This window comes from Artibeus jamaicensis, unplaced genomic scaffold, assembly GCF_021234435.1.
Source record: "Artibeus jamaicensis isolate MK-2021 breed Jamaican fruit bat unplaced genomic scaffold, CSHL_Jam_final contig_2259, whole genome shotgun sequence".
Lineage (NCBI taxonomy): Eukaryota > Metazoa > Chordata > Mammalia > Chiroptera > Phyllostomidae > Artibeus > Artibeus jamaicensis.
Genome location: NW_026521468.1, coordinates 6,824,497 through 6,850,725, shown reverse-complemented (window position 1 = coordinate 6,850,725; position 26,229 = coordinate 6,824,497). Strand labels below are relative to the sequence as shown.

At 51.6% G+C, this 26,229-nt stretch overlaps 1 protein-coding gene across 5 annotated transcripts in view; it reads right to left on the bottom strand.

The window, feature by feature from the left end:
• The window catches only part of TNRC6C (trinucleotide repeat containing adaptor 6C), a 110,867-nt gene that overhangs the window by 23,835 nt on the left and 60,803 nt on the right, over positions 1-26,229 (bottom strand). For 3 of the 5 annotated variants that reach the window (XM_053659221.1, XM_037157681.2, XM_053659219.1), the window contains 4 exons: positions 13,836-16,421; positions 4,887-5,102; positions 3,189-3,355; positions 649-729 (listed from right to left, as the gene is read on the bottom strand). In XM_053659221.1, coding sequence (XP_053515196.1) covers positions 649-729; positions 3,189-3,355; positions 4,887-5,102; positions 13,836-16,203 — 2,832 coding nt within the window. In that variant the 5' untranslated portion in view covers positions 16,204-16,421. Of the gene's footprint in view, positions 1-648; positions 730-3,188; positions 3,356-4,886; positions 5,103-13,835; positions 16,422-17,508; positions 17,543-26,229 lie in introns of those variants that run through there. The other 2 variants (XM_037157685.2, XM_053659220.1) reach the window with 2 other exon arrangements.

Genomic DNA, 26,229 nt, shown 5'->3' with positions numbered 1-26,229 from the left:
GTGGGGAGGGCCCTGCTCGGTGCGGAGCAGACAGCTCCCCCTTCCAGACTGGGGCCACTCTGGACTGTCTCTTAGGAGACATCCACAATGATCAAAAGATAAACACCCACTTAATACACGTGTGGGGACAAGACATTTGAGGGGTCTACGTGGCAGATGTAGGCGGTACCCCTTGCTCTCCGCCATTAGACCACAGGGTCTGAAGGGACCGTGACCCATTTCCAGAGGGACGTCCCGTGACTCTGAGCTCACCACACGTGACCCGAAACTGAGGAACTACACAGGGCCCTGAGGGTTCTTTTTCTGGATGTGAAGCTTTTCCTCTACACCAAGTTTTCTCTTGTGATTTTTGTCAATCTATTGTGTAAACTAACAAAAATTCACTTTTAATTAATTATGAATGAAACTATAAGACTATATAAACCAATGAAAACTTGATTCTAGGAAAAAGCTCTCACGCCTTTCTTGATAGAAAGGGTGCGGCTCTTTGCTGTGGTTCAAAGCAGTGAGCCCTCAACACAAGTGCCAAGATGAAGGGGAGCTTCCTTGTCACACGTGGTGAGATCAGAAAGGACACGGTGGGGGCCGTGTGGGAGGGGACCCGCGGAGCACGGAGGGGGAGCAGTAGAACAAGAGAGAGCCGGTCACCGGGAAGCCCATGTCCGTGAGTTGTTTGATGAGCCGGTTCAGGATCCAGGCCTCGTCCTGCTTGCCAGACGCTTTCATGCCCTGGAACGAAGCGTGGGCAGGGGTCCGTGAGTACACTTTGACCACTTCTTCTAGACACGGGAGACACCGAAAGTTCACAGAGTGTTTAAAGTCACAGAATCTCTTTGTACTAATGTCAAAGCGAGCTCTGTTCCAGGAGGTCCCCAACAATGTTTTGTGGCTGGTGCTGCGGGGGCACCTGCAGGTGGGCACGTGGGGGGTTTGTGGATTTAAAGCAAGATAATTCTGTCCCGACTACGACTTTAGTTCGCGCCCCTTCCAGTATCAAGTAACTGCAGGCCGTGTTCCCTGGAACGCGGCCCTCTGCTGATATTAACGCTATACTACGTTTCCCCTTCCGTAAGCTTTGCTCTAAAAGATGACAGAACGCAGGGGGTCCCTTCCAATGGAACAAAAAGGTAGAAAGAAGGAAGGAACAGAGGAACCTGTCAATTTTATCAGCTCTTCCTTGCTCACAGCCCCAAGGGCAGAGGGGGTGAGGGGCTCCCTGGGGCTCCCCCGCACTCTCCAGTCACAGAGCCTGTGACGCTGCCCCACTGCCACCACACAGTGCAAGCCCTCCTCCACGGGGCTTTCCGGAACGGAGCCCGCCATGACCACAGGCCGGGGGGTGCCCACCTCACCTAAAGTGCCTCTCCTCTAGGAAGCCCCCCCCCATGGTGCTGCCCGCGTGGCTTCCAGGACGCCACAGCGTTTCATTCCCTGCAAGCTGTGGCTGCCCTCCCACTAGCCGGTGACTCGCGGCCTGCTTGTAAGGAGAGTCCCCTCCTTGGTGTCTGCGACCCCAGCTACCCCTTCTGACCAAGAACCCGGATTTTAGCTTCCAGGTTCCACTCACTGATAACTGAATGCCCTTCTCAATGAAAAACTGCTGGGACGGTCACTGCGTTCCCACCACTGGTCAGCGGCGGGAAGGCACACAGGAAAGCGCCCCTGCCGCTGCACACGGCGCGGTTCCTGCTCTCTCCAAGGCAAGCCCACCCTGAGCCGTGCCGCATTGGCTCCTGCTGACTTTCTAGTTCTACGGAAGCCATGAGTGCGTGCGTGTGTGCGTGCTTTTGACACACTTATGTCTTTTCTCTCCCTCTCCTCCAAAGCGACATGATACTGCAGTCCTGTACACAAGTGTATTACACTCACTTTTTATGCATCTTACCATTTTAATTTACCACTATATTTCGGTGATATTTTCCCATCAATACATCTATATGGAATTCCTTTTAAAGTACCTGTTTACCTTTCTATAACATGGATGTGGCCTACTTGAACCAGTTACCCCATTAATGTGCATCTAACTTTTTTACTGAAAAACGCTACAGCAGAAAGCTGTGCACAAATGCGACTTGCTAGACCTACGACCAGTGGGGGTGCCATGCAGAGCTGCTCACTCCGGCAGACAGTGCTGCACGCCCTCCACCGGGTGGAGCTCCTGTGCGTGCTGCCTGCCAAGTGTGGCAGCGCGGCTTTCCTGCCACTTTGCGAGCAGAGCGTGTTTATTAAATTGGCATTCTGTGGGTCTGAGATTAAAAATGGCATCTCTTTCAGCTGTTTTAGATTGACCACAAGCCAGGCTCACAGCCTTCCCTGCTTTAAGGGCTATTTGTATTCCTGTTTTATAAATCATCTGTTTGCACTCTTTGCTTGTTTTCTATTGGGTTACTGGTTACTGGTTGGCTTTAAAAAGATCAGTTTCTGGGGCCTTCTTTATATACCAGGGAGAGCAGCCTTCTCCTCGACATGAATTACAAATCCTTTTTTGCAGCTGGTCATTTGTCTTGACTCTGAACGCGGTACTTCTGCCAGGCAGTGTTTACCTTTGCCTGCCACCGTTCACCAGTCTTTCACTCATGGCTCTCGGGCTCTCACCAAAGTTCGAAAGGCCTCTCCCACGGCAATACCGCCTGAAAAACTTTCGCACTGTAGCTTTTTATTTTTCACATTTAAATTTGTGATCTACTTAGGGGTTCTTGTGGTGCATATAGTAGTACTTAAGCTTTCCCAGAGGGCGGCTGTGTATTTCAGGATGACTAAACAGTCCACCCTGGGAGCCCACGGACTTCGGGGGCTCAGGACCCCACTGCTGCCTCTTAGCAATGACGGAGCCTAAGGAACTGAGGGTCACGTCTATCAATACTGCCTTAGAAATGAAAACTGAGAAATTTAGAAGGCGGGAGAAGCGAGGCGCTGCTGTGCGTACGGCCAGGGGTCCTGACCCACCGGCTCCCCAGGCGCAGCCGGATTCTCCCGTCTGTCTCCGTGCCTGCTTTGCTGCGAGAGCGATCCCGGGTGGTCTCCAGAACACTCCGCCCTACGCTTAGGAGACCTCCCCCCCAACGGGCTCGGGGACCTCCAAGGGTCCTCAGGACCTTGGGTCGACCTTCCGCCGCTGACTGAGGGAGCTGGGTGAAGCCGAGTGTGTGGCCGAGGGGGTCGCCCGCCTCCCCCGAGAGTGCGCACACCTTCTGGAGTCCTTTTTTGGGGGCGTTCCCCCAGGAGCTGCAGGAGGAGGCGCTTTCCTGGGAAGCAGCATTGTTCCATACTCCCCCTTCTTCGTCTTCCCACTGACTGGGACCGAGGCTCATGTCGTCCCCACCACTGCCCCAGGCTTCTTGCATAGATTTTGAAGCTAGAAAGAGAGCGAACATGAACTTGTCAAATTCATCATTCCTGAAGCAGACAAGGCTTGCGACAGTGTCATTTGGGAGCCCCAGACCTAACAGCCAAATAGACAGGCTTTTTTGTTCGAACCCAGCCCTTTCTAGTCTGTGCTGTTCCAAACCCCCGGAACAGACCATTGGTCACATGGACGCCCGAACATTCTCACACTGAACCATGGGCCACAGGAGAGAGTGGCCATCTGTACGAGGCACGATGGCCAGCAACACACGGAGCCCCGAAAACGTCACTGCTGGATCCGAGCCTGCAGTGGTCGGCTGTGCTGACCAGTGCTCGTTGCCTGGGGACCACGAGGGACGGGGCAGGTCTGGGCTGGATCCCGAGGCCTGTTTCTGACCAGCTCCCAGGAGCTGCCCCAGAGTAACCGGAGGGGACAGCTGAAGCCTCAGGCAGGTGGAGTTGCAGCTGAACACTGAGTTTTTATTTCAGGATATTATTTTTTCTCCTTTCTTAAAATACAAAATGATTTTTGGTGTAAAATCTGACTCAAGTTCTCCCTTCCTGGGAGAACTTGAAGCAGGCCAGAGATGGGGGTAGCACGGTCAGCGCGGATGCAGGAGGCCACAGATGGCCGGGCCTCTGAGGACCAATCGGGACAGGCTGCCGCCTCCAAACGGCACATGACCCTCAGCACCCAGAAGCCAACGTCTCCTTCAGATGCATAACAAGGGGCAACAAGAATGGAAGAAGTAATCCAGCAAGATGGTGGGTGGGGAGCACGCTGCCCAGTGTTGCCAAGGACCAGAACACTAGCCAGTCAGGTCACATGTTCAGAGCTAAGACACACAGAAGGTCCGAAGAAAGTGCGCGGCTGCTGCGGCCGAGTGAACAGCTGCTTCTAACCTCAGGCTTCAATCAGCGTCTCACACTGATGGGAAAAAGATCACCCTGTCACTCACCCGCACCTCACAGGAGGATTCCCCCGGTAAATGTGCTCTGAACATTTGTAAGAACACATCTTCATATGTGCACTTATTACACTTTCAGATAATGGGAGGAAAGTGCAGCACTTAAAAAAAAAAAGAAAAGGGAAAAACCGTGAACTTGGAATACCCAGAGCAGAACCTTGTTTCCAAGACAAAAGAAAGGCAAGATGCCTCGGCCCGCTGGGCGGGGCGGCGTGTGTTCGAGCCCGGGCCTCCGTGCCTGGCGACACGGCGCTCACACACCGGCCGGGGCGCCCGTGCTGAAGAAGGGTGGAGGCTGTGGACGGCGTTGGGCAGATGCCCTGTGTCGCTCTGATCCTTTTAATTACTTTTCCGAAAGGGAAGCTGGGCTTCTGGTGAAGCTCCCTGCTTGTGATTCAGACACAGCAAGTACTTCCTCACTGCCTCAGTTTAAGGTTAACTTTAAATGTAAATAAAATGAGGACAGTGCCCTAAAACTTCGTTCTTAAAATTCAACAGAAAGCACCCCTCTGAATAAACTGTTCGGCCCCATCTCTAAACCACCAGATTCGGCAGAGTGGATGCTTGTCCTACCTGGTTTGCACAGGGCTGGGGCCGGGGCTGGTGCGCCGGCTCTGCCGAACGTCACCGCAGGCTCCGCGGGCTGGTCTCCCCACCCGCTGCCGCTGCTGGGCGGCTTGCCCCAGGCTGCCGTGCCGTTATCGACCAGGGCGGCAGGGGAGGACGGCTCTCCCCACGAGTTTTCGGCCTTTGAATGAACACTGGGCATCTCTCCCCAGCCGGACGAAGCTGAAAAGGTGCCGGGGAAAGACGGCAATACAAGTGAAACAGAGAAAGTGAAAACAGCCATTTCAAACCCAAAACAATTTAAGATAATCTACCTTTAGTAGGGCTTTTGGTAGAAAGTAAAAAGGACACACTAAATCTAATCAGATTTGTTTAGCTTCTTCCAGTTGCAATTTTCTCACTCCTGACTCCATTAAAGACCATTACAATCACAGTATTTGCATCATAATAGGATTTAAAAGCGCAGTTTAAAACTAAAGGTTAAGAAGTAGCTTGTTTACTTCTGGTATTACAGGTAATAACCTAAAGGAAAGGTTACATTATTACATTATCGTTATATTTGTTACATTATTTCCTTAAATGAAAATTTTACAAGTTGTAAATATATATTGAGAAATTACTCTTGCTTATTTTTTGACCAACCATCAAAGACCTAGATGCAGGCAAAGAAAGGGGAAGCTGGCAGATCAAACAGGGACAGATAAAGGAGGGACAGAGGGTACAAAAGACAGTCCCCCGGTTCCACGGGGTGGGTTAGAACTGAAGCCTTTGTCTTTCAGATGGGAACCCAGTGGGTCTGGGTCTGGGCTGGGTGGTGGTCCCAGCAGGCACACGGGGACTGCAAAGGTTTTCCGGAAATTCTTCGTTCTCCCTCTGCCCAGTCCTGTCACCAGAGCTTGCTGATCTGGGACTGGCACCTGATCAGGGTGGCTCATGATTCCAGAAGGTCAGGCGTTACCATCTATAGGCACAGATGTCACAGGACCAGTGCACAATACAGTCCCCTACACTTCAGCAAGAAAGTATCTTATGTTACATATGTAAACCTCATTCCCCCAAAGCAACGCACACTCTGATCATTTTGCTTTTGCCCACTCGCCCACCTGACACTACTGATGGCCATGACCATAGTTCACGTCAGTTCTAATTTTCAGATTGATACTGTTTCTCAGAGACAGAAACATGAATGTTTTAAATGCTAGCTGAATGAAGAACAGAAGGCATAAAATGCAAATAGTTAACCGCAGATTTTAAATTATTTGGTTGTAACATGGATATCACTTTCTCAATTAGAAAACACAAATTTTCTGCCCTGGCTGGTGTAGCTCAGTGGATTGAGCACAGGCTTGTGAAGCAAAAGGTCGCCAGTTCAATTCCTAGTCAGGGCACATGCCTGGGTTGCAGGCCAGGTCCCCAGTAGGGGACACATGACAGGCAACCACACGTTGATGCTTCTCTCCTTTCTCCTTCCCTTCTCCTCTCTCTAAAAATAAATAATAAAATACTTAAAAAAAAAAAACCTCCACAAATTTTCTGACTAAAAATAGTTCAGAATCAGTCCCCTTGATGTGCTTTATTTTAATGAAATACAATAATATTCATTAGTGACCAAAGGACATGCAACCTGTGTCATTTTCATTTTTTCATGTATTGATTTTAGAGAGAGAGGAAGGGAGAGGGGAGGAGAGAGACAGAGGGAGAGATTGATTTGTTCTGCTTATCTACGCATTCACTGGTTGCTTCTTGTATGCGCCCTGACTGGGGACTGAACCAGTAACCTTGGCACATCGGGACAATGCTCTAAGCAACTGAGTGACCTGGTCAGGGCCTTGGGTCAGTTTTATTTGCAAGCTCTATGCTGAGCAATATATCATGTAAGTTATTACTAACAGCAGGAAGGTTAGTCCTAACCAGTTACTGTCAACACCTGCCAACTAAATATTTATTACCTATAATCACACAGAAAATAATAATGTGTATCAGAAGAAGCAGATTTACAAATTGAAGAGACAAAATTAAATCAGAAAAATTAACATAGCTCATTCAAATTATGGGTGTTTTGGAATGATAATTTAGGGGTTACTAAAAGCCCATCAGTTGTAAAAATATTGATTTATTTAGGTAATTAAAGAATTCACCTAAACTTTATCACCCTTGTACTTCCATCTCTTTGAAAGGCAATACTATAAATTATTTAACTAAATCCAAACTAAGAGTAAATATTTAAGACTATGGAAGTTATAGTTTTTACAAAGAGTCTTTAATTCTTTATGTTAAAGTGGTAGAAATGTCTACAGAATATTTTTATGTAGGAGGCAAATGATTTGCAAGCACGTTTCAAAACCTTAAAAATAAATGGAAGAATAATCACTCGCTCAAAAGCTAAAAATTGCAGTATTTCCACTTTAAGTTCATTTCTGGCAGGAAGAGAATTTACCTACAATGCCAGACTGATGCACGTCAGGACGCACGCACGCGGAACGTACCGAAGGCCCTGGGAGAGATGCTAAAGGCAGGCCCACTAGGTGATTTTGATGAAAGGCAAGTATCTTCAGTGGCCGCAGATAATCTTACAGACGTATTGCTAAAATCAATATACTCTCCATTGCTCAGTGTTTATTGGAGGAGTGACTTTGGTATCTTCTTGTGTTAATAATTTTACAGAGGTCTTTTAAAAATTGGACTTAATGAAGCAGAACAAATGTCTACCTTAGATTTAAAACACTGATATTAAAATTTTAAAAATGGTCCTTCAATATAGGTGGGGCGCAAGTAAGTTTACAGTTGTTCACATAAAAACAACACAGTAACTGGCAAGTCAGTAGCACAAGGAATGTGTTTCGCGCACTCACTAGTGCAAACCTCCTCCCGCCCCTCCTCGTGCCACTGCTGTCGGCTAAACACTGCTTCTGCGCAGTGGGGCTCACTCCTGGGTTTGGGACCATCACCTCCCCTCTTCCACGGAGCAGAGTGTTGGGAGTGAGAGGACAATGATGAAACGCCACCAGGGCACACTGTTTCCATTGGACTGTAAACACAGGCCTTCCACCTCTCCCAGAACAGAGAAGGCAGTGCCTCAGCGGCGCACACCCGGGAGGCCGATGTGAAGATGGACAGGGGCAGGCAAAAGGCCAGGAAACAGAGTCCAGGAAAGTCCTCGCCTGGCTTAAGGGTTCTCACCTCGGGCACTAGTTATGTCGGTAGGGGGCGTTTTTTCTCCTGTGACATAAGAAATTAATTCTAGCTTGTTCCACGGATGCTACCTATGTAGTTTTGTAAGTGCGGCAGGCAGTCCTTTCCAGGAAGAAAGGCTCAGCTAAAGAGTGGCCGATTTCAGTTAAGGGAAGGATAAAGGACTGCAAATGCACCTGAACACGCACCTGAGTGTGTGCTATGTGCTCAGCACCTCAGGGACTGACTCACACGCTCACACCGAGGCCCTTTACGTGCAGTGTGCTTATCACTGCAACGCCTGGCTGGCTACTGACCTACGGAGGAGCAGAGCAGGACTGGCAGTGGCAGCAACACTTAACTTTTCACATTGGAAGTCCAGACAGGTGGAAAGTGGAGCATTTTACAGGAGTCTGCTCAGGTAGGTGGCAGGTGGCACTGCTTTTCAGAACGCCCTGTCCCGTGCCATTTATTTGACATTTCTGCCCCCAATTCAGGGGATTCCCAGGTGACTGTTTCAGAGGAGGGTCTCTTTCACAGCCGGCCACAGGGCCTGGAGCGGCACAGCAGCCTCTTACAGGAGCACCTCTGCCTGCCCCACTGTCATCACAGAGGTGGGTATTAGAAACAGAAAAAGTCTACTTAGCTTTTATCTTAGTGCAATAATACAGCTTCTGAGTATGTTAAGTCTGTGGTGGGGGTCAAACTGTTTTTTAAAAAATGTTTTTTAAATTTATTTTTTAGGCAGAGGGGAAGGGAGAAAGAGAGGGAGAGAAACGTCAGTGTGTGGTTGCCTCTCAGGCACCCCCACTGGGGACCCGGCCCACAACCAGGCGTGTGCCCTGACTGGGCATTCCCCTTTGGTTCCCGGGCTGGTGCTCAATCCACTGCGCCACTCAGCCAGGGCTGTTTTCAACTGTCTTCTTCGTCCATCAGTTTGAACTGAGTGCGCAGCCCAGGCCGTGCGCGGAGGACAACCTCCTCCTACCTCATTAGTGGGACCTCCTAGTCCCTGCTCCAACTCTACCTACCAAGCCCCCCACAACACAGGAGGGTAAATAAAAACTGCCCGACGGCACCAAACCCAAGAAAAGCCCCGTACCCACAAAAAGCACAGATCGCTCACTCGGATCACCCCTTTTTTTAGTAACTGTTGATAGTGCTTAAAATAGAACTATTCTGGCTGGACAGGCCACCGGGATCTGTTTCCGAAGCTGCGGGGTGAGAGCGGCTGAACTCCAACAGCATCCTGCCGATTCACCCACCTGCAGGTGAGGCTGGTTTTCGGTGTCATTTTCACACCAGAGGAAGACACAGGAGCAGCGGAGCGTCTAGGACGGGGCTCCTTGTAGGAAAGACAAGGTCCCCCAGCTTCTGCTTTCGAGACCTAGGGAAACCACTCCCTAAGGCAGAGAATTCCTAACTCTAATTTCTCCCAAGTTTTATTTAGTTGTGTTTACAACTTTATTTATTTACTTTCAGAGAGAGAGAGAAGGGAGAAAGAGGGAGAGAAACTGTGTCGTCGTCTCTCATCCGCCCCCCACCAGGGACCTGGCCCCGATACCCAGGCTTGAGCCATGACTGGAATCGAACTGGCGACCTCCTGGTTCACAGGCTGGTGCTCAGTCCATGAGCCACAACAGCCAGCACTCCCAAATTTCGGTTTAGGGTGTGGGTGATCTGCCTCTTCCATGACTAATTCACATGATCACTGCCTTCGCTTATCATGTTTGTGCCAGGCACTAAGCGACAGAGCAGCAGCACGTCACTAGATTAAGGAGCCCGACGCAAAGGAGGTTCCCTCCAGCTGCAGCACGAGACCACCAGTGACCGTCACAGGTACAGTGAAATGCCTGGTGGTCACCAATGTGACGTCCCGAGCAGCCGAGAACAGGTAGTAAGTGGGTAAGAAATACTCTAGAATAAGATCAGCGCGAGCAGTGCGCTTCCCCTTTCCTGACTCGCGCGCAGCACTGGTATTTCACCTCCACCCAGTGCTGGGAGAGGCAGCCCCGGCAAGACTTCACGGCCCACCCTGTGGCTGGGGCAGCCTGGATGAAGTCCACAGTGGCCTCTGTATCTGATTCCACCCCAACCCCAACCCCTTCCAAACTATTCTGTTCCCGTGGGTCGCCACGTCTGGCTCACATGCACACTAAGTCACCGGGCAGCGCTGGGCCGGTCGGGGACAGGCCCACGCACCCACCACGACAGCCGACGCCTCTGATCAGAGATGAGCACAGGGACACTTCTCTCGGCAATCACTGTGCCCGTCTCCGGAGCGGTCTGAGCCAGACCCAAACAAGGCTACGTGGAGCCACACTGCGCTTCCTAAGTTCCTGGCCGGTCTCCCTGGGGCTGGTCGGAAATCTCACTAATGCCAACACGACATGCGCTGGACAAAAATGACAATCCAGCACTGTTTTCTCCCATGACACTGGACACATCAAAACCATGTCGTCGAGGATCCGTGTTTTATAAGACAGATCAACACCCTAAAGTGGCCACGATCCACAGCCTGAACTCTGAGATAAGTGATGATTTTGCAAACTCAGTAGGGCAGCAAACAGCAAAGCAGCAGAGGGCTTACGAAAGGCCAACTCTGAAGCCGCAGAAGCCTCACCGACGGTCCTCGGGTGTGTGTACGAGCGGCTGTTGGATCGGAGAACCCCAGGCGGTTCACGGGGTCCAGGCTGGGCACATATTCAAGCCACAGCTCCCCTGCAGAGTGCCTGGTGCTGTGACTGCTGCTCCCGCCACTGGTGTGAGCCTCCCGCTTGTCATGACCCCCCCCCCCCACCGGGAGGAGGGGACCCCAGGAGCCAGCCTGCTGTGGCCCCTCCCACTGGCTTGCAGGGAGCTCAGTCTGGGGGGCTGGGCAGGGCCGTGCTCAGACCGCCTGCTGTGCGTGGCAGGTGGCTGCTCTCCTTGCAGAGGAGAGCCTGGCTCAGGGCTGAGGCCCGAAGAGCCCAAGCCTTGAGTGCAGGAACGATGGCTCGCGCAGCTCCTTGGGGTCACGGTGGAAGAGGCCAACTTCATCGATGAAAACGTGGCGAGGCAACCCCGCTGCACACTGTGCGTCACACTGCACGTGACATGGGCTCTGCGGACGGGCACACTGCCTGGAGACCAGCATCTGCTTTGTCTGTCTGTCCTGTGGTGACTGCTTCTACACTGGTGCTGCCTGTGGGGGGTCACCCATGTTGCCCTCTCTTACGTTGGGTGATGATGTGCAATTTGTTAAAATATGATCTACGAACATTCCGCAGATGGGAGACAATGACTTTGGCCCTTCCAACAAACCGGGACGGCCTTCACACAGGGGAAAGCTCATGTGCAAGAGCTGATTCAAGGGAGACATACAGAGAGTAAGGAGAAGGAACTGTCCCCATGTGGCGTGGCTCTGGCTCGAGCGGAGGGGGGGACCCAGTATTTGGAAGTGGCAGCAGGCAAGGCTGCCTCCACCTGCGGAGCCCCACCACCTTCTCCCCACGTGTGGCCTCAGGAGACTGCTTCCCCCTGTAGCATGGGCGTCGCATGGCAGGGTGCACGAGCAAGCCACCTGCGGTCACCACGCTCACTGCCAGGAGCCCATGCCAGGCACAGGAGCACGCTGTGCAGCTGCAGCTTTGCCAGGAGAAGGGGGGAACCGGGCAGTGACCTCGGAAAGACAGCATGGGAACAAGGGTTCCCGGAGAAAGTCTTGGTGGGCAGGACGACAGCAGTGTTTGACCCTTCACTCTTCGCAGAGAACCTTCTGCCTGCCTTTCCTGTGTCACTGGCCTCGCCCACTGAACTAGACCCGCCTTAAGGTTAATGTCCTTTCCTTTCCCAGCATCGGTTGGTTACCTCTCCTCCTTCTTGCTGCCCCTCACACACCCAAGTGCTTTATAAAACCTAAGTGCCTAGAAATGTCAGTCATATATTAGTGTGTGTGTAGGGGAAACCCCAGGAATCACACATTCAAATACCCTGGGAGAGCCAGCCGGTTCCAGTAGGACTAGCACACGCTCCATGAGCTACGGCAGCTGCTCACAGTCCCAGGGCTGGGCCGAGAGGGGTGGCAAACCGGAAGGCACGGGACCTGTCTAGGGGGTCGCTCTGGTCAATGGCTGCCCTGGGAGGCCAAGCTATCGGTCCTTCCAGGCTTCCAAAAGAAGCCGGAAATCTGGAACTTATACAGAACATCTCCATTTGAAAACACTGACTCACAGGAAGGCAGGCATAGGAGCGGGGGCGCCCTGGACCACTCGCTGTCTGACCTCCGGTTCAGTGACAGTGGCGTGCCCACGGGGCTCACCAGTCTTGAGCCTCAGAGAGGATTCTGGGAGGCAAATTTGGCTCCGTGTGTAAGAGACTGGGTGCACGGCCATGGAGAAAGGACCCTGTTCTCGGTCTTGCAGGGTTGGCATGTTTACAGAATGTGGGGATGGCATAAAACTGCCAGGAAGAACGAATATGCCGATTACAGAACCAGGGTTCAAGATCTCAACAGGCTGCGGCTGGGGTCTAGCACTTTCCCAGAAATAAAGTTCTACACCTGAGACCAAGAGCCCGCCTGCCCTAGAGCAGCCCTAAGGGAGGAAGGGCTTCACAGCAGCCTTAACACACAAGCTTCGAGTTATCAGCTCGACTTAAGAAAAACAGCACAACACGTCTCAAAACGGCCAGAGCTCAGACTGCCTTCCGCAGAGCGTGGTTTCGGGGTAGGCAGGTTGCAGCCTTTCCCGTCGCTGCGCTGGTGGGACCGCACTTGCAGCCGTTGCCCAGCCCTGGCCCAGACGACAACAAAAAGACCAAAGCCAAGCCTGAGGGACTGTGGTGGGCGAGGGAGCACGTCCTAGAGGATGGGGAGACAGACACGAGAGCCATGCGCAGGTACTGAGGTTCTGCAGTGGGAGACCAGAGAGCAAGCAAGCCCAGCTTTGCACTGTCCCAGCACTTGACAAGCAGCTCCAGACCCTGGAGGGGCCGGGGAGACGCAGTCCCAAGACAGGACAGTTGGAGCGGCCAGGAAAGCAGTGCTGGGGCGGAGCACGTGGGCCTGGTGGGCAAAGGCTTCCGTGCCTGTGGTGGGGGTGTGTCTAGGAGAGGAGGGCTGCACCCTGCTCCCACTCCCTCCCGCCCTGGGAGCCATGCTCCTTCTCTGTCACCGTTCCTGCTCCCTGCGGGCTGGCTCTGCCTACATCTCCTGTCTCCTCTGCCACAGTATCTAGCAGAATGCCTCACACAAAGCAGAACTGAAACCACAAGTTTTAGTTGGATTTTTAAGGGTTTTCTTTCAACTGAAATCAAAGCTCGCCTCGTACTGTGCAAAACTGCTCAACACTACAAGGCCAGTTTCATTCAGAGCTGACGACACATCAGAGCTCCGTGGACCTTTCAAAACTGCCTGTGGGTGGGCTTCCCAGCAGACCCTGGACACGGCCCCGGACCCCCAGGGAACTCTAGCCAGGCCTGGGCTGAGGGTCACCGGTTCACGTCAGAGAGAAACGAAGACTTCGCACGTAAACACAGACCCCCCCCAAGGGCCCCATCTTTTCCGAAGAGGGTGCGTTTCCACTCCCCTCCCCTCCCTGTGAAAGTGCTCAGGACTCGCGCTCCGCGTGGACAGAGCCGCCAGAGTCCTGCTCGATTCCCTGTCTCTAGACAGTGCTGAAATGCAGCACTACAAGGTGACGGGCACTCGAGTGTCACTCGAGACGACATGTTGGTTGGAGACACGCAGGGCTAGTGAGAACAAACGCGTCTGCACTCTCACAGAACACGAAGCCCCTCCCGTACCTGGACCCAGCAGCGGTGCCCTGCTCAGCGGGGCGCTGGCCGGGGGTGGCGGCTGTGGCGGCTCCACTGCGTTCGCGCTGTTGCCTGTGGCGGCGGCGGCCGAGGTGCTGCTCTGGAGGCCCGGGTTGTTTCTGTCCCACATGTTCACGGCTTTGTTGTTGTAGCTGCTCGGGTCGCCCCAGGCTGAAGTTCCGTCATCAATCTCCATCTTGCGTCGAATGGATGGCGGAGAAGGCTCTTCCCAGCCCGTGGCCTCACTGCTGTCCTTCGGTTTGACGGGGACCGGCCCCCCGATCCACCCCGTTCCTGTCTGTTTGACGGAAGCAGCTCCACCCCAGTTACTCACGCTGCTGTCTGGGGGTTTGCTCACCCAGTTCTGCTGGGGGCCGGGTTTCAAAGACTCTCCCCAGTTTGCCCCTGGATTTGCCTTGGCACCGGTGCCACTGCCCCAGCCGCTGGTCCCAGCCCGTGCAGATTCACTCCAGCCAGACGCCGACCGCCCACCATCGGCGTCCCACCCAGAGCTGTTTTTCTTCCCTTCCCCCAAGTGTCCGAGGACAGCAGACGTATCTGCCCAGTCCCCCCCTCCTGTGCTCCAGGCTGGATTCGATTTTTGTCCGTCTCCCCAGTTTTGAGATTTGGGCTTTTGAGGCTCACCCCAGGTGGGTGACTTGTCCTCCTGACTTACGGTCCCACTCCAAGTGTGGCCACTCTTGGCAGCAGCAGCATTAGGAACAGCAGTGGAGCTTACCGAGTCCCCCCAAACCCCGGGGCCGTTTGGTGCTCTGCCACTGTTGTCCCCCCAGCCTGCGTCTGCCGGCCCAGCAGCAGGTGGGGAGCTGGCCCACCCAGACACTGAAGAGGTATTTGTACTGTTCATGATGGACCCATCGCTCTTCCCCCCTGAGTGTGAAGGCTGAGGAGCCGCACAGCCCCAGGCCTCTGTCCCATTGTCATTTTTTCGCTCAGACCTCGGGGACTCTTCAAATTCCCAGGCAGTGTTTTGCTTTACTGGAGTCTGTCCCCAACCAGTATTAGACAGGACTCGCGGGTCAAGATCATTCCTTGGCAACGGGATGTGCCCTTGGTCTAGAATCCCCTTCTCGCGCCTCCGGCCCTCAGCCCCTTCCCTCCCGGCCCCTCCTTCACAGTGACCGCCAGAGCCCTCGCTGCTGCCTTCACTCGCCGTGGTTCCGGAAGAGGCGGCTTTGGCCCATGAGCTCAGGTGGTCGCTGCCAGGCTGCACGGCAGGGCTCTGGCCGCTGACACCAGGACTGTCCCACCCTGTCGATCCTTTCCCACCGACGTCACCACTGGAATGCTGGTTCGAGGGCTTCCCCCACTCCCCACTCATGCCATTAGCAGTGCTTCTGCTGGGGTGGCCCCATGCGCCAGAGTGGATATTCCCAACACCGTTGTTGCCGCGGCCCCTCCCCCAGGCGAGGACCCCAGGGCCAGCAGGAGGCCCTGAGTCCCAGGCAGCCCCTCCGCCCCCTCCCTTCTGCACAGCACTGCTAGACCCATTTTGCTCAGCACTCAGTGCTGAGTTCACAGTGTCCCCACTCCCTTGACTGAGCCCAGAGCCACTACTTCCTGCGGCAGGGTTACTGGGGGACAGTCCCCACACAGAACTGCTGACCCCTTCGCCACCACCCCCACTGACTTGAGAGACTGACGATCCATTAGCACCAGGAAGGCCTTGCAGGTGGGGCGGGACGACGGCCCCCACGCCGACAGCCATGCCCCAGTTGGGCAGCCCATTTGTCTGCATTGCATTGATAGGGTTTGGTGAAGAGTTCACGGGGTTAGTGTTATTTGGTCCATCAGTGTTAAGGTTCTGAGGTTGTGCGCTGAAAGACACATTCTGAGAAGTGGACGTCTGTGGTTCTGTGCTCTCCTGCGGCAGCAAGCTCCCCCAAGCACCTAAAGTGCCTGTTGGGTTCCCGTTCTGGTTGCCCATATTGTGTCCTATGGCACTGACTGGACTGCAAATACTGGCAGGGCTGCCTGTCGCCACAGTTCCTTCATGTCCGAGCACCGGCCAGGCAGCCGGGTTGGCGCTCGGGTTAAGGTTGAGATTAACGCCAGCGTTGGAGTTGGAAGCGCCCCAGCAGTTCTGACTTCTCCCATCTCCAATCATGTTGTCCATTTTCCCGTCCCCGCCACCCAGAGAGCAGTGAGCGAGGCCGGAGCTGGAGCCTGCAGTTATGCCCCAAGCTCTGGCCGCATTGCCGTTGCCGTTGGCTCCCCCCACTCCAAGGGCGCCTGGGTTTGGAGGGCTTTGGATGAGTGCGCCGCTGGTGCCGTTATTGCCATTGGTCTTCTTGGTATGTCCAGTGAAGCTGCCCTGGGCACTCCCCGTAGCCATGCTACTGCTCTCCGAGCCGCAGTTGGAGGCGGAGTCAGTGTCTGTAGCACATTCTGAGGCAGACTCCGTCTCCGCCCCTGTGATGGAAGGCCACGCCTCCTTATCAGTCCTGTCTATTATCACTTTATCCCAGCTACCGCTGGCTTCACTTCTGAAAGTGGGCTGCTGTCCCCAGTGGGAGCTCTCATAATGATCTGCCAATCCACTGTGACTGAGATCTGAAAAAGATGAAACAAATTCAGAATTAGATCTTCCTCCCAAGTGTCAAAGAATCAACTTTAGCTAGTCTTTGGAGGAAGCTCGCTATTTCCAGTTTTCAGTTCTGAATGACAAAGGCTAAAAAAATGACTTAAAGAAAAAAGTCGTTTGTCTTCTTAATAGCTCCCATTAAAAGAAGAGTTAATGTGGCTACAATTACATTGATTCCTGCCACACCACACGTTATCCTCTTGAGAGGACTCTGGGGCACACGAGCCTCTGAAGCACCCTCCGGGAAGGAAGCTGCTTCGTGTCCTGGGGCAGCTGGGGGACCAGGTGCGGCTGTGCCACAGCCAGACGTCCTGGCTCCGGGAGACTCCGGGAGACACCGGTGCAAGTCTGCCCCTCTCTCTACGTGCTCCTGAAGACCTCGAACTGGAGTCACGGTGTCACACGGGGGCGAAAGCTGGTTGGTGGAGAAGAGTTGTAAACGAACTGCAGAATCACGTGCTGGAACAGCACTTGGGGCATGGGGTGCAGAGCAGGGAGGGAGAAAACACAGGACAAAATGCTGTCTTATGCTCTATGACGTGTACTATGGGTTAGAAATGTCTACTTATATTTATGCTACTTCATGATTTATCACTGGTTCCTGTGCATTAATAAAAACATTCTCTGCCCACAGCTGGTATCTTTCTGGACCTCCGCGGACTCCCACAATTGCCTTCTAGTCCTTAAACCAGTCTGTTCTTCACATGACCTCTTCCTACAGAATTTCTATCATTTCACTCTTACGATCCTTTTCAAGAATCCAGTATTTGGTGCCTGTATTCTACCTCCTCTGACTTCCTAACGACTTGAGTATTCCTTGAGTAAAAATTATATTCCAATTAGTTTTCCAGCAGACTTTATTCGATGTATCACTCAAAAACAAAGTAATATGAAAAAATTAACTTGCACATATAATAAATTCACACAATTTAGAAATCCTTAACAGAGTTTCTTTTTAGTATGATATGCAGAAAACTACAATAAAATATTTCTTTTCTTTTGGAACCTTTCATCATGATGTTGTATTCAAATTTATTTTAATAAGAAAAATCTTACTTGTGGACAGTAAATTGGTTCCCAAAAGAGTCTCTTTTAAAGTTTGATAGAGCTAAAAAAAAAAAAAAAAGGCAGTGTGTAAAGAATATCAGCATCACTAGAAAGACGATACAAAGCTAGCTTCACCCTTACACACACACACACACACACACACACACACACACACACACTCTTTCTCTCTCTCTCTCTCTCTCTCTCTCTCTCTGCCTGGTTTGAAAGGGTGTGATGAGTTGGAACTACGCTCTGAAGGAGGCAAGCCACTCCAGGTGAACACCACAAAGGGAAAGGGAGACGGGCAACAGAGAACTTTCAGCATGTAAGTTACTGTAACACAACTAAGTTTTTTATTGTCAAGTATTAGGGGCTGGTTCTGCAATCCCAGTTTAAGACAATTTCCCCTACTGGTTTTGTATACACTGTAAAAGGTAGCTTAGAATAATAACTAAATTAAAGAGACACACGACACACTTGTCATTTAACACAGAAAATAAGTCTGACTTAAAAAACAGACCATCCCCTGTTATCAGGACACCCACCTCCGCTCACTCTCCCAGGGACGGTGCACAGGAGGCGGGCCAGCGCTCACTGCAACCCGCTGTGGCCTGGGCCGGAGGTTGCCGCCCGGAGTCCCGGGCGTTCCTTTCCAGCACCAATTGCCTTTCGAATGCTTTCCCGTTCCCTATAGGCCACACTGTAGAAGGAAGGGTCAGCTCTTTGTTGATGGTCTACTTTGAGGGTTTCTGTCAAACACTTCTGACGACTGCCCAGCCCCAATTCGAGGGACTCACTCTGGGTACAGGTCAGGTTTGAAAAAGCTGCTTCTATCCCGAGAAATCCGGACAGCATTCATCACAAACTAGGGAGAAGGACGGACTAGCTAGTAAGTGCTATGGAAAATGGGCCAGCGTGTGGCAGAAATGAAAGTAGATCCTCACCCCAAAGCATACATGAAAATAAATCCCAGAGGGATTAAAAACTGAATTACAAAAAGCAAAACTTTTTAAAGAATGGAATTGAGAAATTCCATTTAAAGAATGGAATGGAAATTCCATTTAAAGAATGGAATTTGAATATAACATTTCCAAAACAGAGATCCGAAGGATATATGACAAAATACTATGGCAAATTTGTATGGTGAATAGTTTGACTTTCTGTGTACTTTCTTCTACTCCAGAAACATTTTGAAAAATGTTTAAATATGCCCTAGCTGGGTAGCTCAGTTGGCTGGAGCATCACCAAAAGACCACGGGTTCAATCCTGGCTCAGGGAGTTTAAGAGACACAACAGATGGATATTTATTTCTCTCTCTCTATTTAAAGTCAATAACAATATCCTTGGGTGAGGATTAAAAAAGGTAAATGACATTTTAGAATAAAAATAAAGTGCTTAGGTGTGATATCAAATGAGGTGACAGACGGAATCCCCAAACGCACCCAAGGTAAGCAGCCAATGTTCTTAAATAATAAGAATGTAATTAAAAGAACACATTTTTATTGCTAGAAAAATGCGAAAACTTTACAAGAGCAAAGAGGTTCAGTGTGATTAAAATAACAATCTGATCACTGAATTAGGAGTCTAATTTCTGAAGGTGAGTTTCTTAAGGGGATGGATGGTATCTTTTTGGTTTTACATCCATTGTGCTCGCCACATACTCGGCGACCAGACAGCGCTTCCCGGAGAGGCAGAAGAACCCAGGCTCGGCACGCGTGCGTGGCACAGCCGGCGCCTCTGCCTGCCACCCTGCACCGAGACCCTCCACTCACGAAGCAGTGACCCCGCTCCCCGTGCCCTAGACTCTGGTGGCCACTGCTGCACTCCACCCCCTTTCTCCATGACCCTGACTATTCCAGGTGTTTTCTGTGAATGGGATCGTACAATATTTGTCCTTTTGTGACTTGTCTCACTTAGCATAATATCGTCAAGGTGCATCCACGTTCTAGCACGTGTCAGAATTCCCTTACTCTTCAAGGCGGAGTAGCACTCCACTGTGAGCAGAGACCAGCTATTTATGCATTTACCTGCCCACAGACCATCTGGCTACTGTGGACAATGCTGTTACGAATATGAGTATACAAATGTCTATTTTGGTCCCTGCTTTCAATTCTTGTGGGTCCATACACAGAAGTGGAACTGCTTTATAAATGACCTTTTCTTGCTGAATGTTATGTGATGTGGCTCGAAATGTGCAGACCCAGACTGGTGTGTGAGGGACTAACATGTGGTTTGCAGCCACCTCCGCACCACTGTAAGCACCGTGGCTGGCAACCACCAGGGCCCCGCCCTCCCAGCGCCGCGCTGGCACCCGCTGTGGTCTGCCTTGTGGGTGCCAGGCACCCTCCGGGTGGGAAGAGGCGTGTCACCACTGTCACTTTGATTGGCAGCTCCTCAACAATCCGTGTGATGCTGAGCACCCTTTTGGGTGTTTCTATAGTCAAACTTTTCCGTTCTGCTGAAGATGAACAGAGTCAAAGGCAGCAGAGCTACGTCATTAAGAGGTAACGACACGCTGAGTCCTGCCCCGCGCACCATATGAGAAAATGAGATGCAGAAACTCCTCCCCAGGCAGCTGGAGTCTAAGGCAGGACACGTAACTCATGCAGCGCCCGGCCCTGTGGAGGGCGGGTGGGGACTCAAGGTGGCGGTGGTGCGCTGACAAACCCTGGGGCTCTGCACTTTCGCAGACAGCCTTTGCCCTTAGAGCTTTTTAAGAGCAACAGAGGGTCAGGGGCCAAAGGCCCACCTTGGTATTAAGGAGATAACCCTCTAAGAAAAAGGGCCTTTTCGTTCCCACACATTTTAAAAAACCCCACATTTCAAGAACAGAAGTCATTAGGGTAAAAACCAGCCATCCCAGCAAGGTGTCTCGGGCCTGCAGCGTCAGAGCGTGCCCACGGCAGCCGGAGGACAACAGCCTGGCCCCCACCACACGGCCCTGCCCGGGTTTGCAGAAAGGGCTCAGGGAGAAAAGGCACCTCTCCACCCCCCGCCCCCCGTGTCCAGGAGAACAGATGGCAGGACGCCCTGACGCCGTGCCGCCAGAACCCTTCCACCTGACACCCCCGAGCCACACCCCCGCCTGTGCCTACACCCGCCCCACCCCTACCCCAGTGACCGCACGAGTTAGAAGAACCTGTCTGCTAGCCGGACTCAGTGTCCACCCCTTCCCCTTTCTCAACTCAGTGGCCATTTCGTTCCAGCAGCTCTCACCCCCAGCTGGGGCCCGCCCCACAGACACGCTCATCCCACAGCAGTCTTCATCCCCTGTCAACTCACTGAGACCAGGAGGCGGAAACACTTTCAGTAAAGGTCCGGACAGTAAATACTTTAGGCTCTGTGGGCCACATGTTCTCTGTCGTACTACTCCGTTCTGTCCTTGTGCTGCAAAAGCCGCCAGAGATGCATGGCAAGGAGCTGCCTGTGTCCTGACCCCCCCCAGTCTCAATTATGACCACTGTGGAGTGCCGCCTGCATGGGCACCTGCAGGCATGAGGCGACCAGCCGGACGGGCTCCCTCTCACGGAGCGCACTGCTCACGTGCATGCCGGCAGGACCATCTCTCTCTGTGTCGACTCCACGGGCCCGGGCTGCCTACTGGTGCCGCTTTTCTCCAGGGTTCAGCAGAGCTTCCAACACAGCGAGGAAGCGCCTACTGCACGAACACGGGGATGCTCGAGTGACGTCTACAAGTACCGGAAACCAGTACCGAAAGCAGCCTGCCAGGAACACGATGATGTTGCGTCACCTCTCAGTCAACTCTGAAGCTTCACACGGAGCTCAAGTTGCCACACTGACTAACAACTCACTGTATTTTTCAGATTATAAGACGCACTCCCCCCAAATTTGGGAGAAAAACAGGGGTGCATCTTATAGCCCAAATGTAGCTTACCTGGCTTGCTGGGGGTTGGGGGTTGGGGTGGGCAGTGGCCTATGTTATTTATGTTATTGAATACTGTACCACATTTTTTGCTTCAAAATTTTTTTTCTATTTTCCTCCTCTAAAACCTAGGTGCGTCTTATGGTCCGGTGCATCTGGCAGTCCAAAAATTCGGTCACTGCAGGAATCTGCAATGACGGGTATCTGTTCAGAGAGAGTCACAGAAAAAGAACCGACACTCCAGATTTTCACTTAGAAAAAACTACACCGACACCACAAGTCTACAACAACAACACCGGTCCCTCGAAGACCGTCGCAGGCAGGGCCACAGAGGCGACCTGGAGCAACGCGTGCCCTTGGGAACAAGGCGAGCCTTGGGCGTGCTGTCCTTCCTCCCACCTGGGCAGTCCTAGCAGCTCCTGGGCAGCATGGCCATCGGGGACCTTGTGGCGGCAGGTTTCCGGTCACAGGAGAGAAGTGGGGGACGGAGCACTGGCCCCACTTCAGTGTCAGGGCAGCGGATGCCAGGGAGCGTGTGGCCCTGCCACCACTGCCACCCTTGCTTTCTTTCTGCTGTGTCAGCTGCTCTTGTGCGCCTATGTCGTGGTTCTCTGACAATATCAAATCACAATAAACTACGTCTCCAAAATAACATAAGCATTTCTCCAGCAAAGTACTTTTGGGGGGTCTCCTGGGATCAGAGCGAACACTATGTAACAACAAGGTTAAGGTGAAGAGTCAAAGCCATGGTGCTGCGATTCTACAGCTGGGAGTTGGCTTCATGCTGGCAGTTTTGATACATTCCTGGTGTCCCAGAAGCCACCTCACAAACGTCTCTCTTCCTCTGTTCTAGGGCACCACACTGTGCCTGTCCCTACGCGACTCTGGCCAGCGTCCCCAGCTGAAAGTTCCCTTGGACACTCGCATGCCCCTGGACTCACAGGTGCAACAGGCCTGCTGGATGGGCCTGCACACAGCGACCGCACAGGCGACCAGACCTCGGCTGCTCAGAGAACGTTCCATCGCGAGAGGTGGGTGCAGGGCGTGCGGTCTCAGCGCCTTGCTTCGGTTTTTCCTTCTTACGCTTTTGTCTTGTTTTTTCATTTTTCCTTTTCAAGAACTTTTAATACGGTAATCAGCTGTGTACCGTATAGTTTTTAATTTATTATTACTGTTGTCCCACATTTTCTCCCTTTGCCCCCCGCACCCCCACACCCAGTCCCCGCCCACCGTTCATGTCCACGGGTCATACATGTAAGTTCACGGGCTGCTCCATGTCCTACACTGGACTTTACGTCCCCGTGGCTATTCTGTGACCACCTGTCTGTACTTCTGAATCCCCTCGACTCCTTGCCCATTCTCTCCACACCTCCCTCCCATCTGGCAACCTTCAAATTGCTCTCTGTATTCACGATTCTGCCTGTTCTTCTCGTTTGCTCAGTTTGTTTTTATTTATTTTTATTTATTTATTTAAATATTTTATTTACTTATCTTTAGAGGGGAAGGGAAGGAGAGAGGGAGAGAATATCAATGTATGGTTGCCTCTCGTGGGTCCCCCACTGGGAACTGGCCCGCAATCCAGGCATGTGCCCTGACTGGGAATCAAACTGCGATCCTCTGGTTCATGGGTCCGTGCTCAATCTACTGAGCTACACCAGCCAGGGCTCAGTTTGTTTTTAGATTCAGCTGTTGATAGATATGTGTTTATTGCCTTTCTGTTGTTCATAGTTTTGATCTTCTTTTCTTAAGTCCTTGCAATATTTCATGTAATAGTGGTTGGGTAATGATGAACTCCTTTAGTTTTTTCTTGTCTGGGAAGCTCTTTATCTGCCCTTAAAGTCTAAATGGTGTCTTTGCTGGGTTGCACAATCTTGGCTATAGGTCCCTGCTCTTCATGACTTCGAATATTTCTTGCCAGTCCCTTCCAGCCTGCAAAGTTTCTTCTGAGAAATCAGCTGACAGCCTCACTGGCACTCTCCTTTAGGTAACTACCTGCTTTTCTCTTTCAGCTTTTAAGATTCTCTATCTTTGACCTTTGTCATTTTAATTATGATGTGTCTTGGAGTAGGTCTCTTTCCATTCGTCTTGTCTGGGACTCTGTGCTTCCTGGACTTGCATGTCTACTTCCTTCACCAAATTAGGGAACTTTTCTTTCATTATTTTTTCAAAGAGATTTCCAATTACTTGCTCTTTCTCTTTTCCTTCTGGCACCCCTATGATGTGAATATTGGAATACTTGAAGTTTGTCCCAGAGGCTGCTTACACTATCCTCATTTTTTTATAAATTCTTTTTTCTTCTTCTTGTTCTGATTGGTTGTTTTTTGTTTCCTTACATTTCAAATCATTGATTCGATTCTTGGTTTCATCCACCCTACTGTAGTTTCCCTGTAAATTGTTCTTTATTTCAATTACTGTATCCTTCATTTTGATTGGATCTTTTTTATGCTGTTGCGATCCTCACTACGTTCCTTGAGCACCCTTATAACCAGGGTTTTTAACTGCATCTGACAGATTGCTTACCTCCATTTCAGTTAGCTCTTTTTCTGGAGTCTGGTCTGTTCTTTCATTCAGAGCATGTTTCTTTATGTCCTCATTTGGCAGCCTCCCTGTGTTCGTTTCTGTGTATTAGGGACAGCTGCTCTGACTCCGTATCTTGGTGGTATGGCCTGTTGCAGTAGGTGTCTTGTAGGGTCCAGGGCACCACCTCCCCTATGGCTCAAGGTGTGCCCTTCATGTGAGCTGTGCACACACTTCTCTTGTAGTCAATCCTTGATTGCTGTTGGCAGGTCAGTGGGAGGGATTCACCCAGGCCAGTCAGCTGCAAGGACTGGCTGTGACCACTGACCACCACCCTCTGCCCTCCATGGAGGTCAGCTGTGCAGGGGTGGCAGGGTGATGGTTCTCTGACACGGTCTGCAGCACTGGGGGCACAGACTCTGGAGTTTCCTGGTTGGTGTGGGCCAAGGTCAGGCAGAACCTGTGTTCTGCCCGGGGCCACCTTGCCTGAGTTATAAAGCAATCTGAGATGGCTGTTATGGTAACTTATCTTCCTGGCATTGGAACCCTGGGCGGGGGGTCTGGTGTGGGGTTGGGACTCTCACTCCCAAGATATCCCTCCCGAATTTTTATCCACAAGACGTGGATGTGGGACCAAGCCATTCAGTGCCTCCATCCCTCCTACCAGTATGGACGAATGTGCTCTAATTCCATAGCCGTCAGACTTCCATTCAACTCAACCCCACTTCCGGGGACCTGGCCCACAACCCAGGCATGTGCCCCACTGGGAATTGAACCGACAACTCTTTGATTTGCAGGCTGGCACTCAATCCACTGAGCCACACCAGGCAGGGATGCAATTTTGATGTGGTTGTGTGAGGAGACGAGCCATATTTACCTATGCCACCATCTTGACTAGAAGTTCCTTCCTACTTTAATATATTTTTAAAAAATAATAGTTTGGGCCCTGGCTGGTGTGGCTCAGTGAACCAAAGAATTGCCAGTTTGACTCCCGGTCTAGGGCACATGCCGGGGTTGCAGGCCAGGTCCTCAGTAGGGGGCATGCAAGAGACAACCACACACTGAGGTTTCTCTCCCTCTCTTTCTCCCTCCCCTCTCTAAAAATAAAATATTAAGAAAAATCATTGAGTAATTAAAAAATAATAGTTTGAACATAAAATGTATTTAAAAACTGGAAAGGTGCTCGAGCTGATTTGAAAATACCACTCACCACTGTCTCCTTGGTGTGGTGGTAAAAAGAAAGCAAGCCGCATAATGCAAACAGCAGGACCTGTATCCCCAACACACGAAAGGGTTAAACCTAAAGCCACTTTGGAAAAACTTGGTTCCACCCCCACTGCTGTCCCCTCCCCCGCTGAGACTCCGGTATGTCATGTCGTGTGCGGGCTTCTGGGGAGCTTGGTACAGGCAGGTCTGAACCGCTGCCCTGGGGATCCCTCAACGTCTCTGGTCCTCGCCACCACTCCCACCACGGCCTCCAGCATTATTTCACCATCACCATCACCTTTTTTGTTTAATCCTCACCTGAGGACATTTCTTCATTGCTTTTTAGAGAGAAGGGGAAGGGAGAGAGAGGGAGAGAAACACTGACTGGTTGCCTTCTTACACGAGCCCTGGATGGGAACTGAACCCACGACCTTTCAGTGTATGGGACGACACTCCAACCCACTAAACCATACAGACCAGGGTATCGCCATCACCTTCACGACCACCCCAAGCATCATCGCCATCAGCACCACCACCCCATTATCATCGCCCCAACATATCCTGACATCAGAATCTTCTACAAAAATGAACATGTAAAAAGACCATTATCCTCTTTATGTTTAATGCACGCATTCTTCGTTGAACTTTGACTGCAACAAAATTCGAACAATCTGCTTTTCCTAACCCAAAGTGTCCCGACTGTTTCAATTCACCAATCTGTCTTTTAGCAGTGGTCTAAAAGACAGGACTACGCGGGAAAAAACTGTGGAAAGACTGACATGTAGGACCAGCGTTTTCCCATAAATAAAAGCTGTACCGGGACGGAGACGGCGCTGCCTCGCAGGGGTTGCGGGCCCTTCCGTGCAGTCCAGGGGCCTGGGGGCCGAGTCCCACGCGCCTGGTGTGCAGCACGTCTGAGAGAGTCACGAGCAGGAGTCTCCGTTCCACGAGACCTCGCACACCGCACAGCACTCGGAGGCTCTCAGTATTTCCACACGCAGGGAATGAACTGAGCTCCACAGTCATGTCCATTTTAGAGATGGGGAAAGAGAGGTTAAGAGAAAGCAAACTTGGAAAAGGTGTTATAACAAATAAAGCAGTAAGGACCGAACTAAAACCCACAT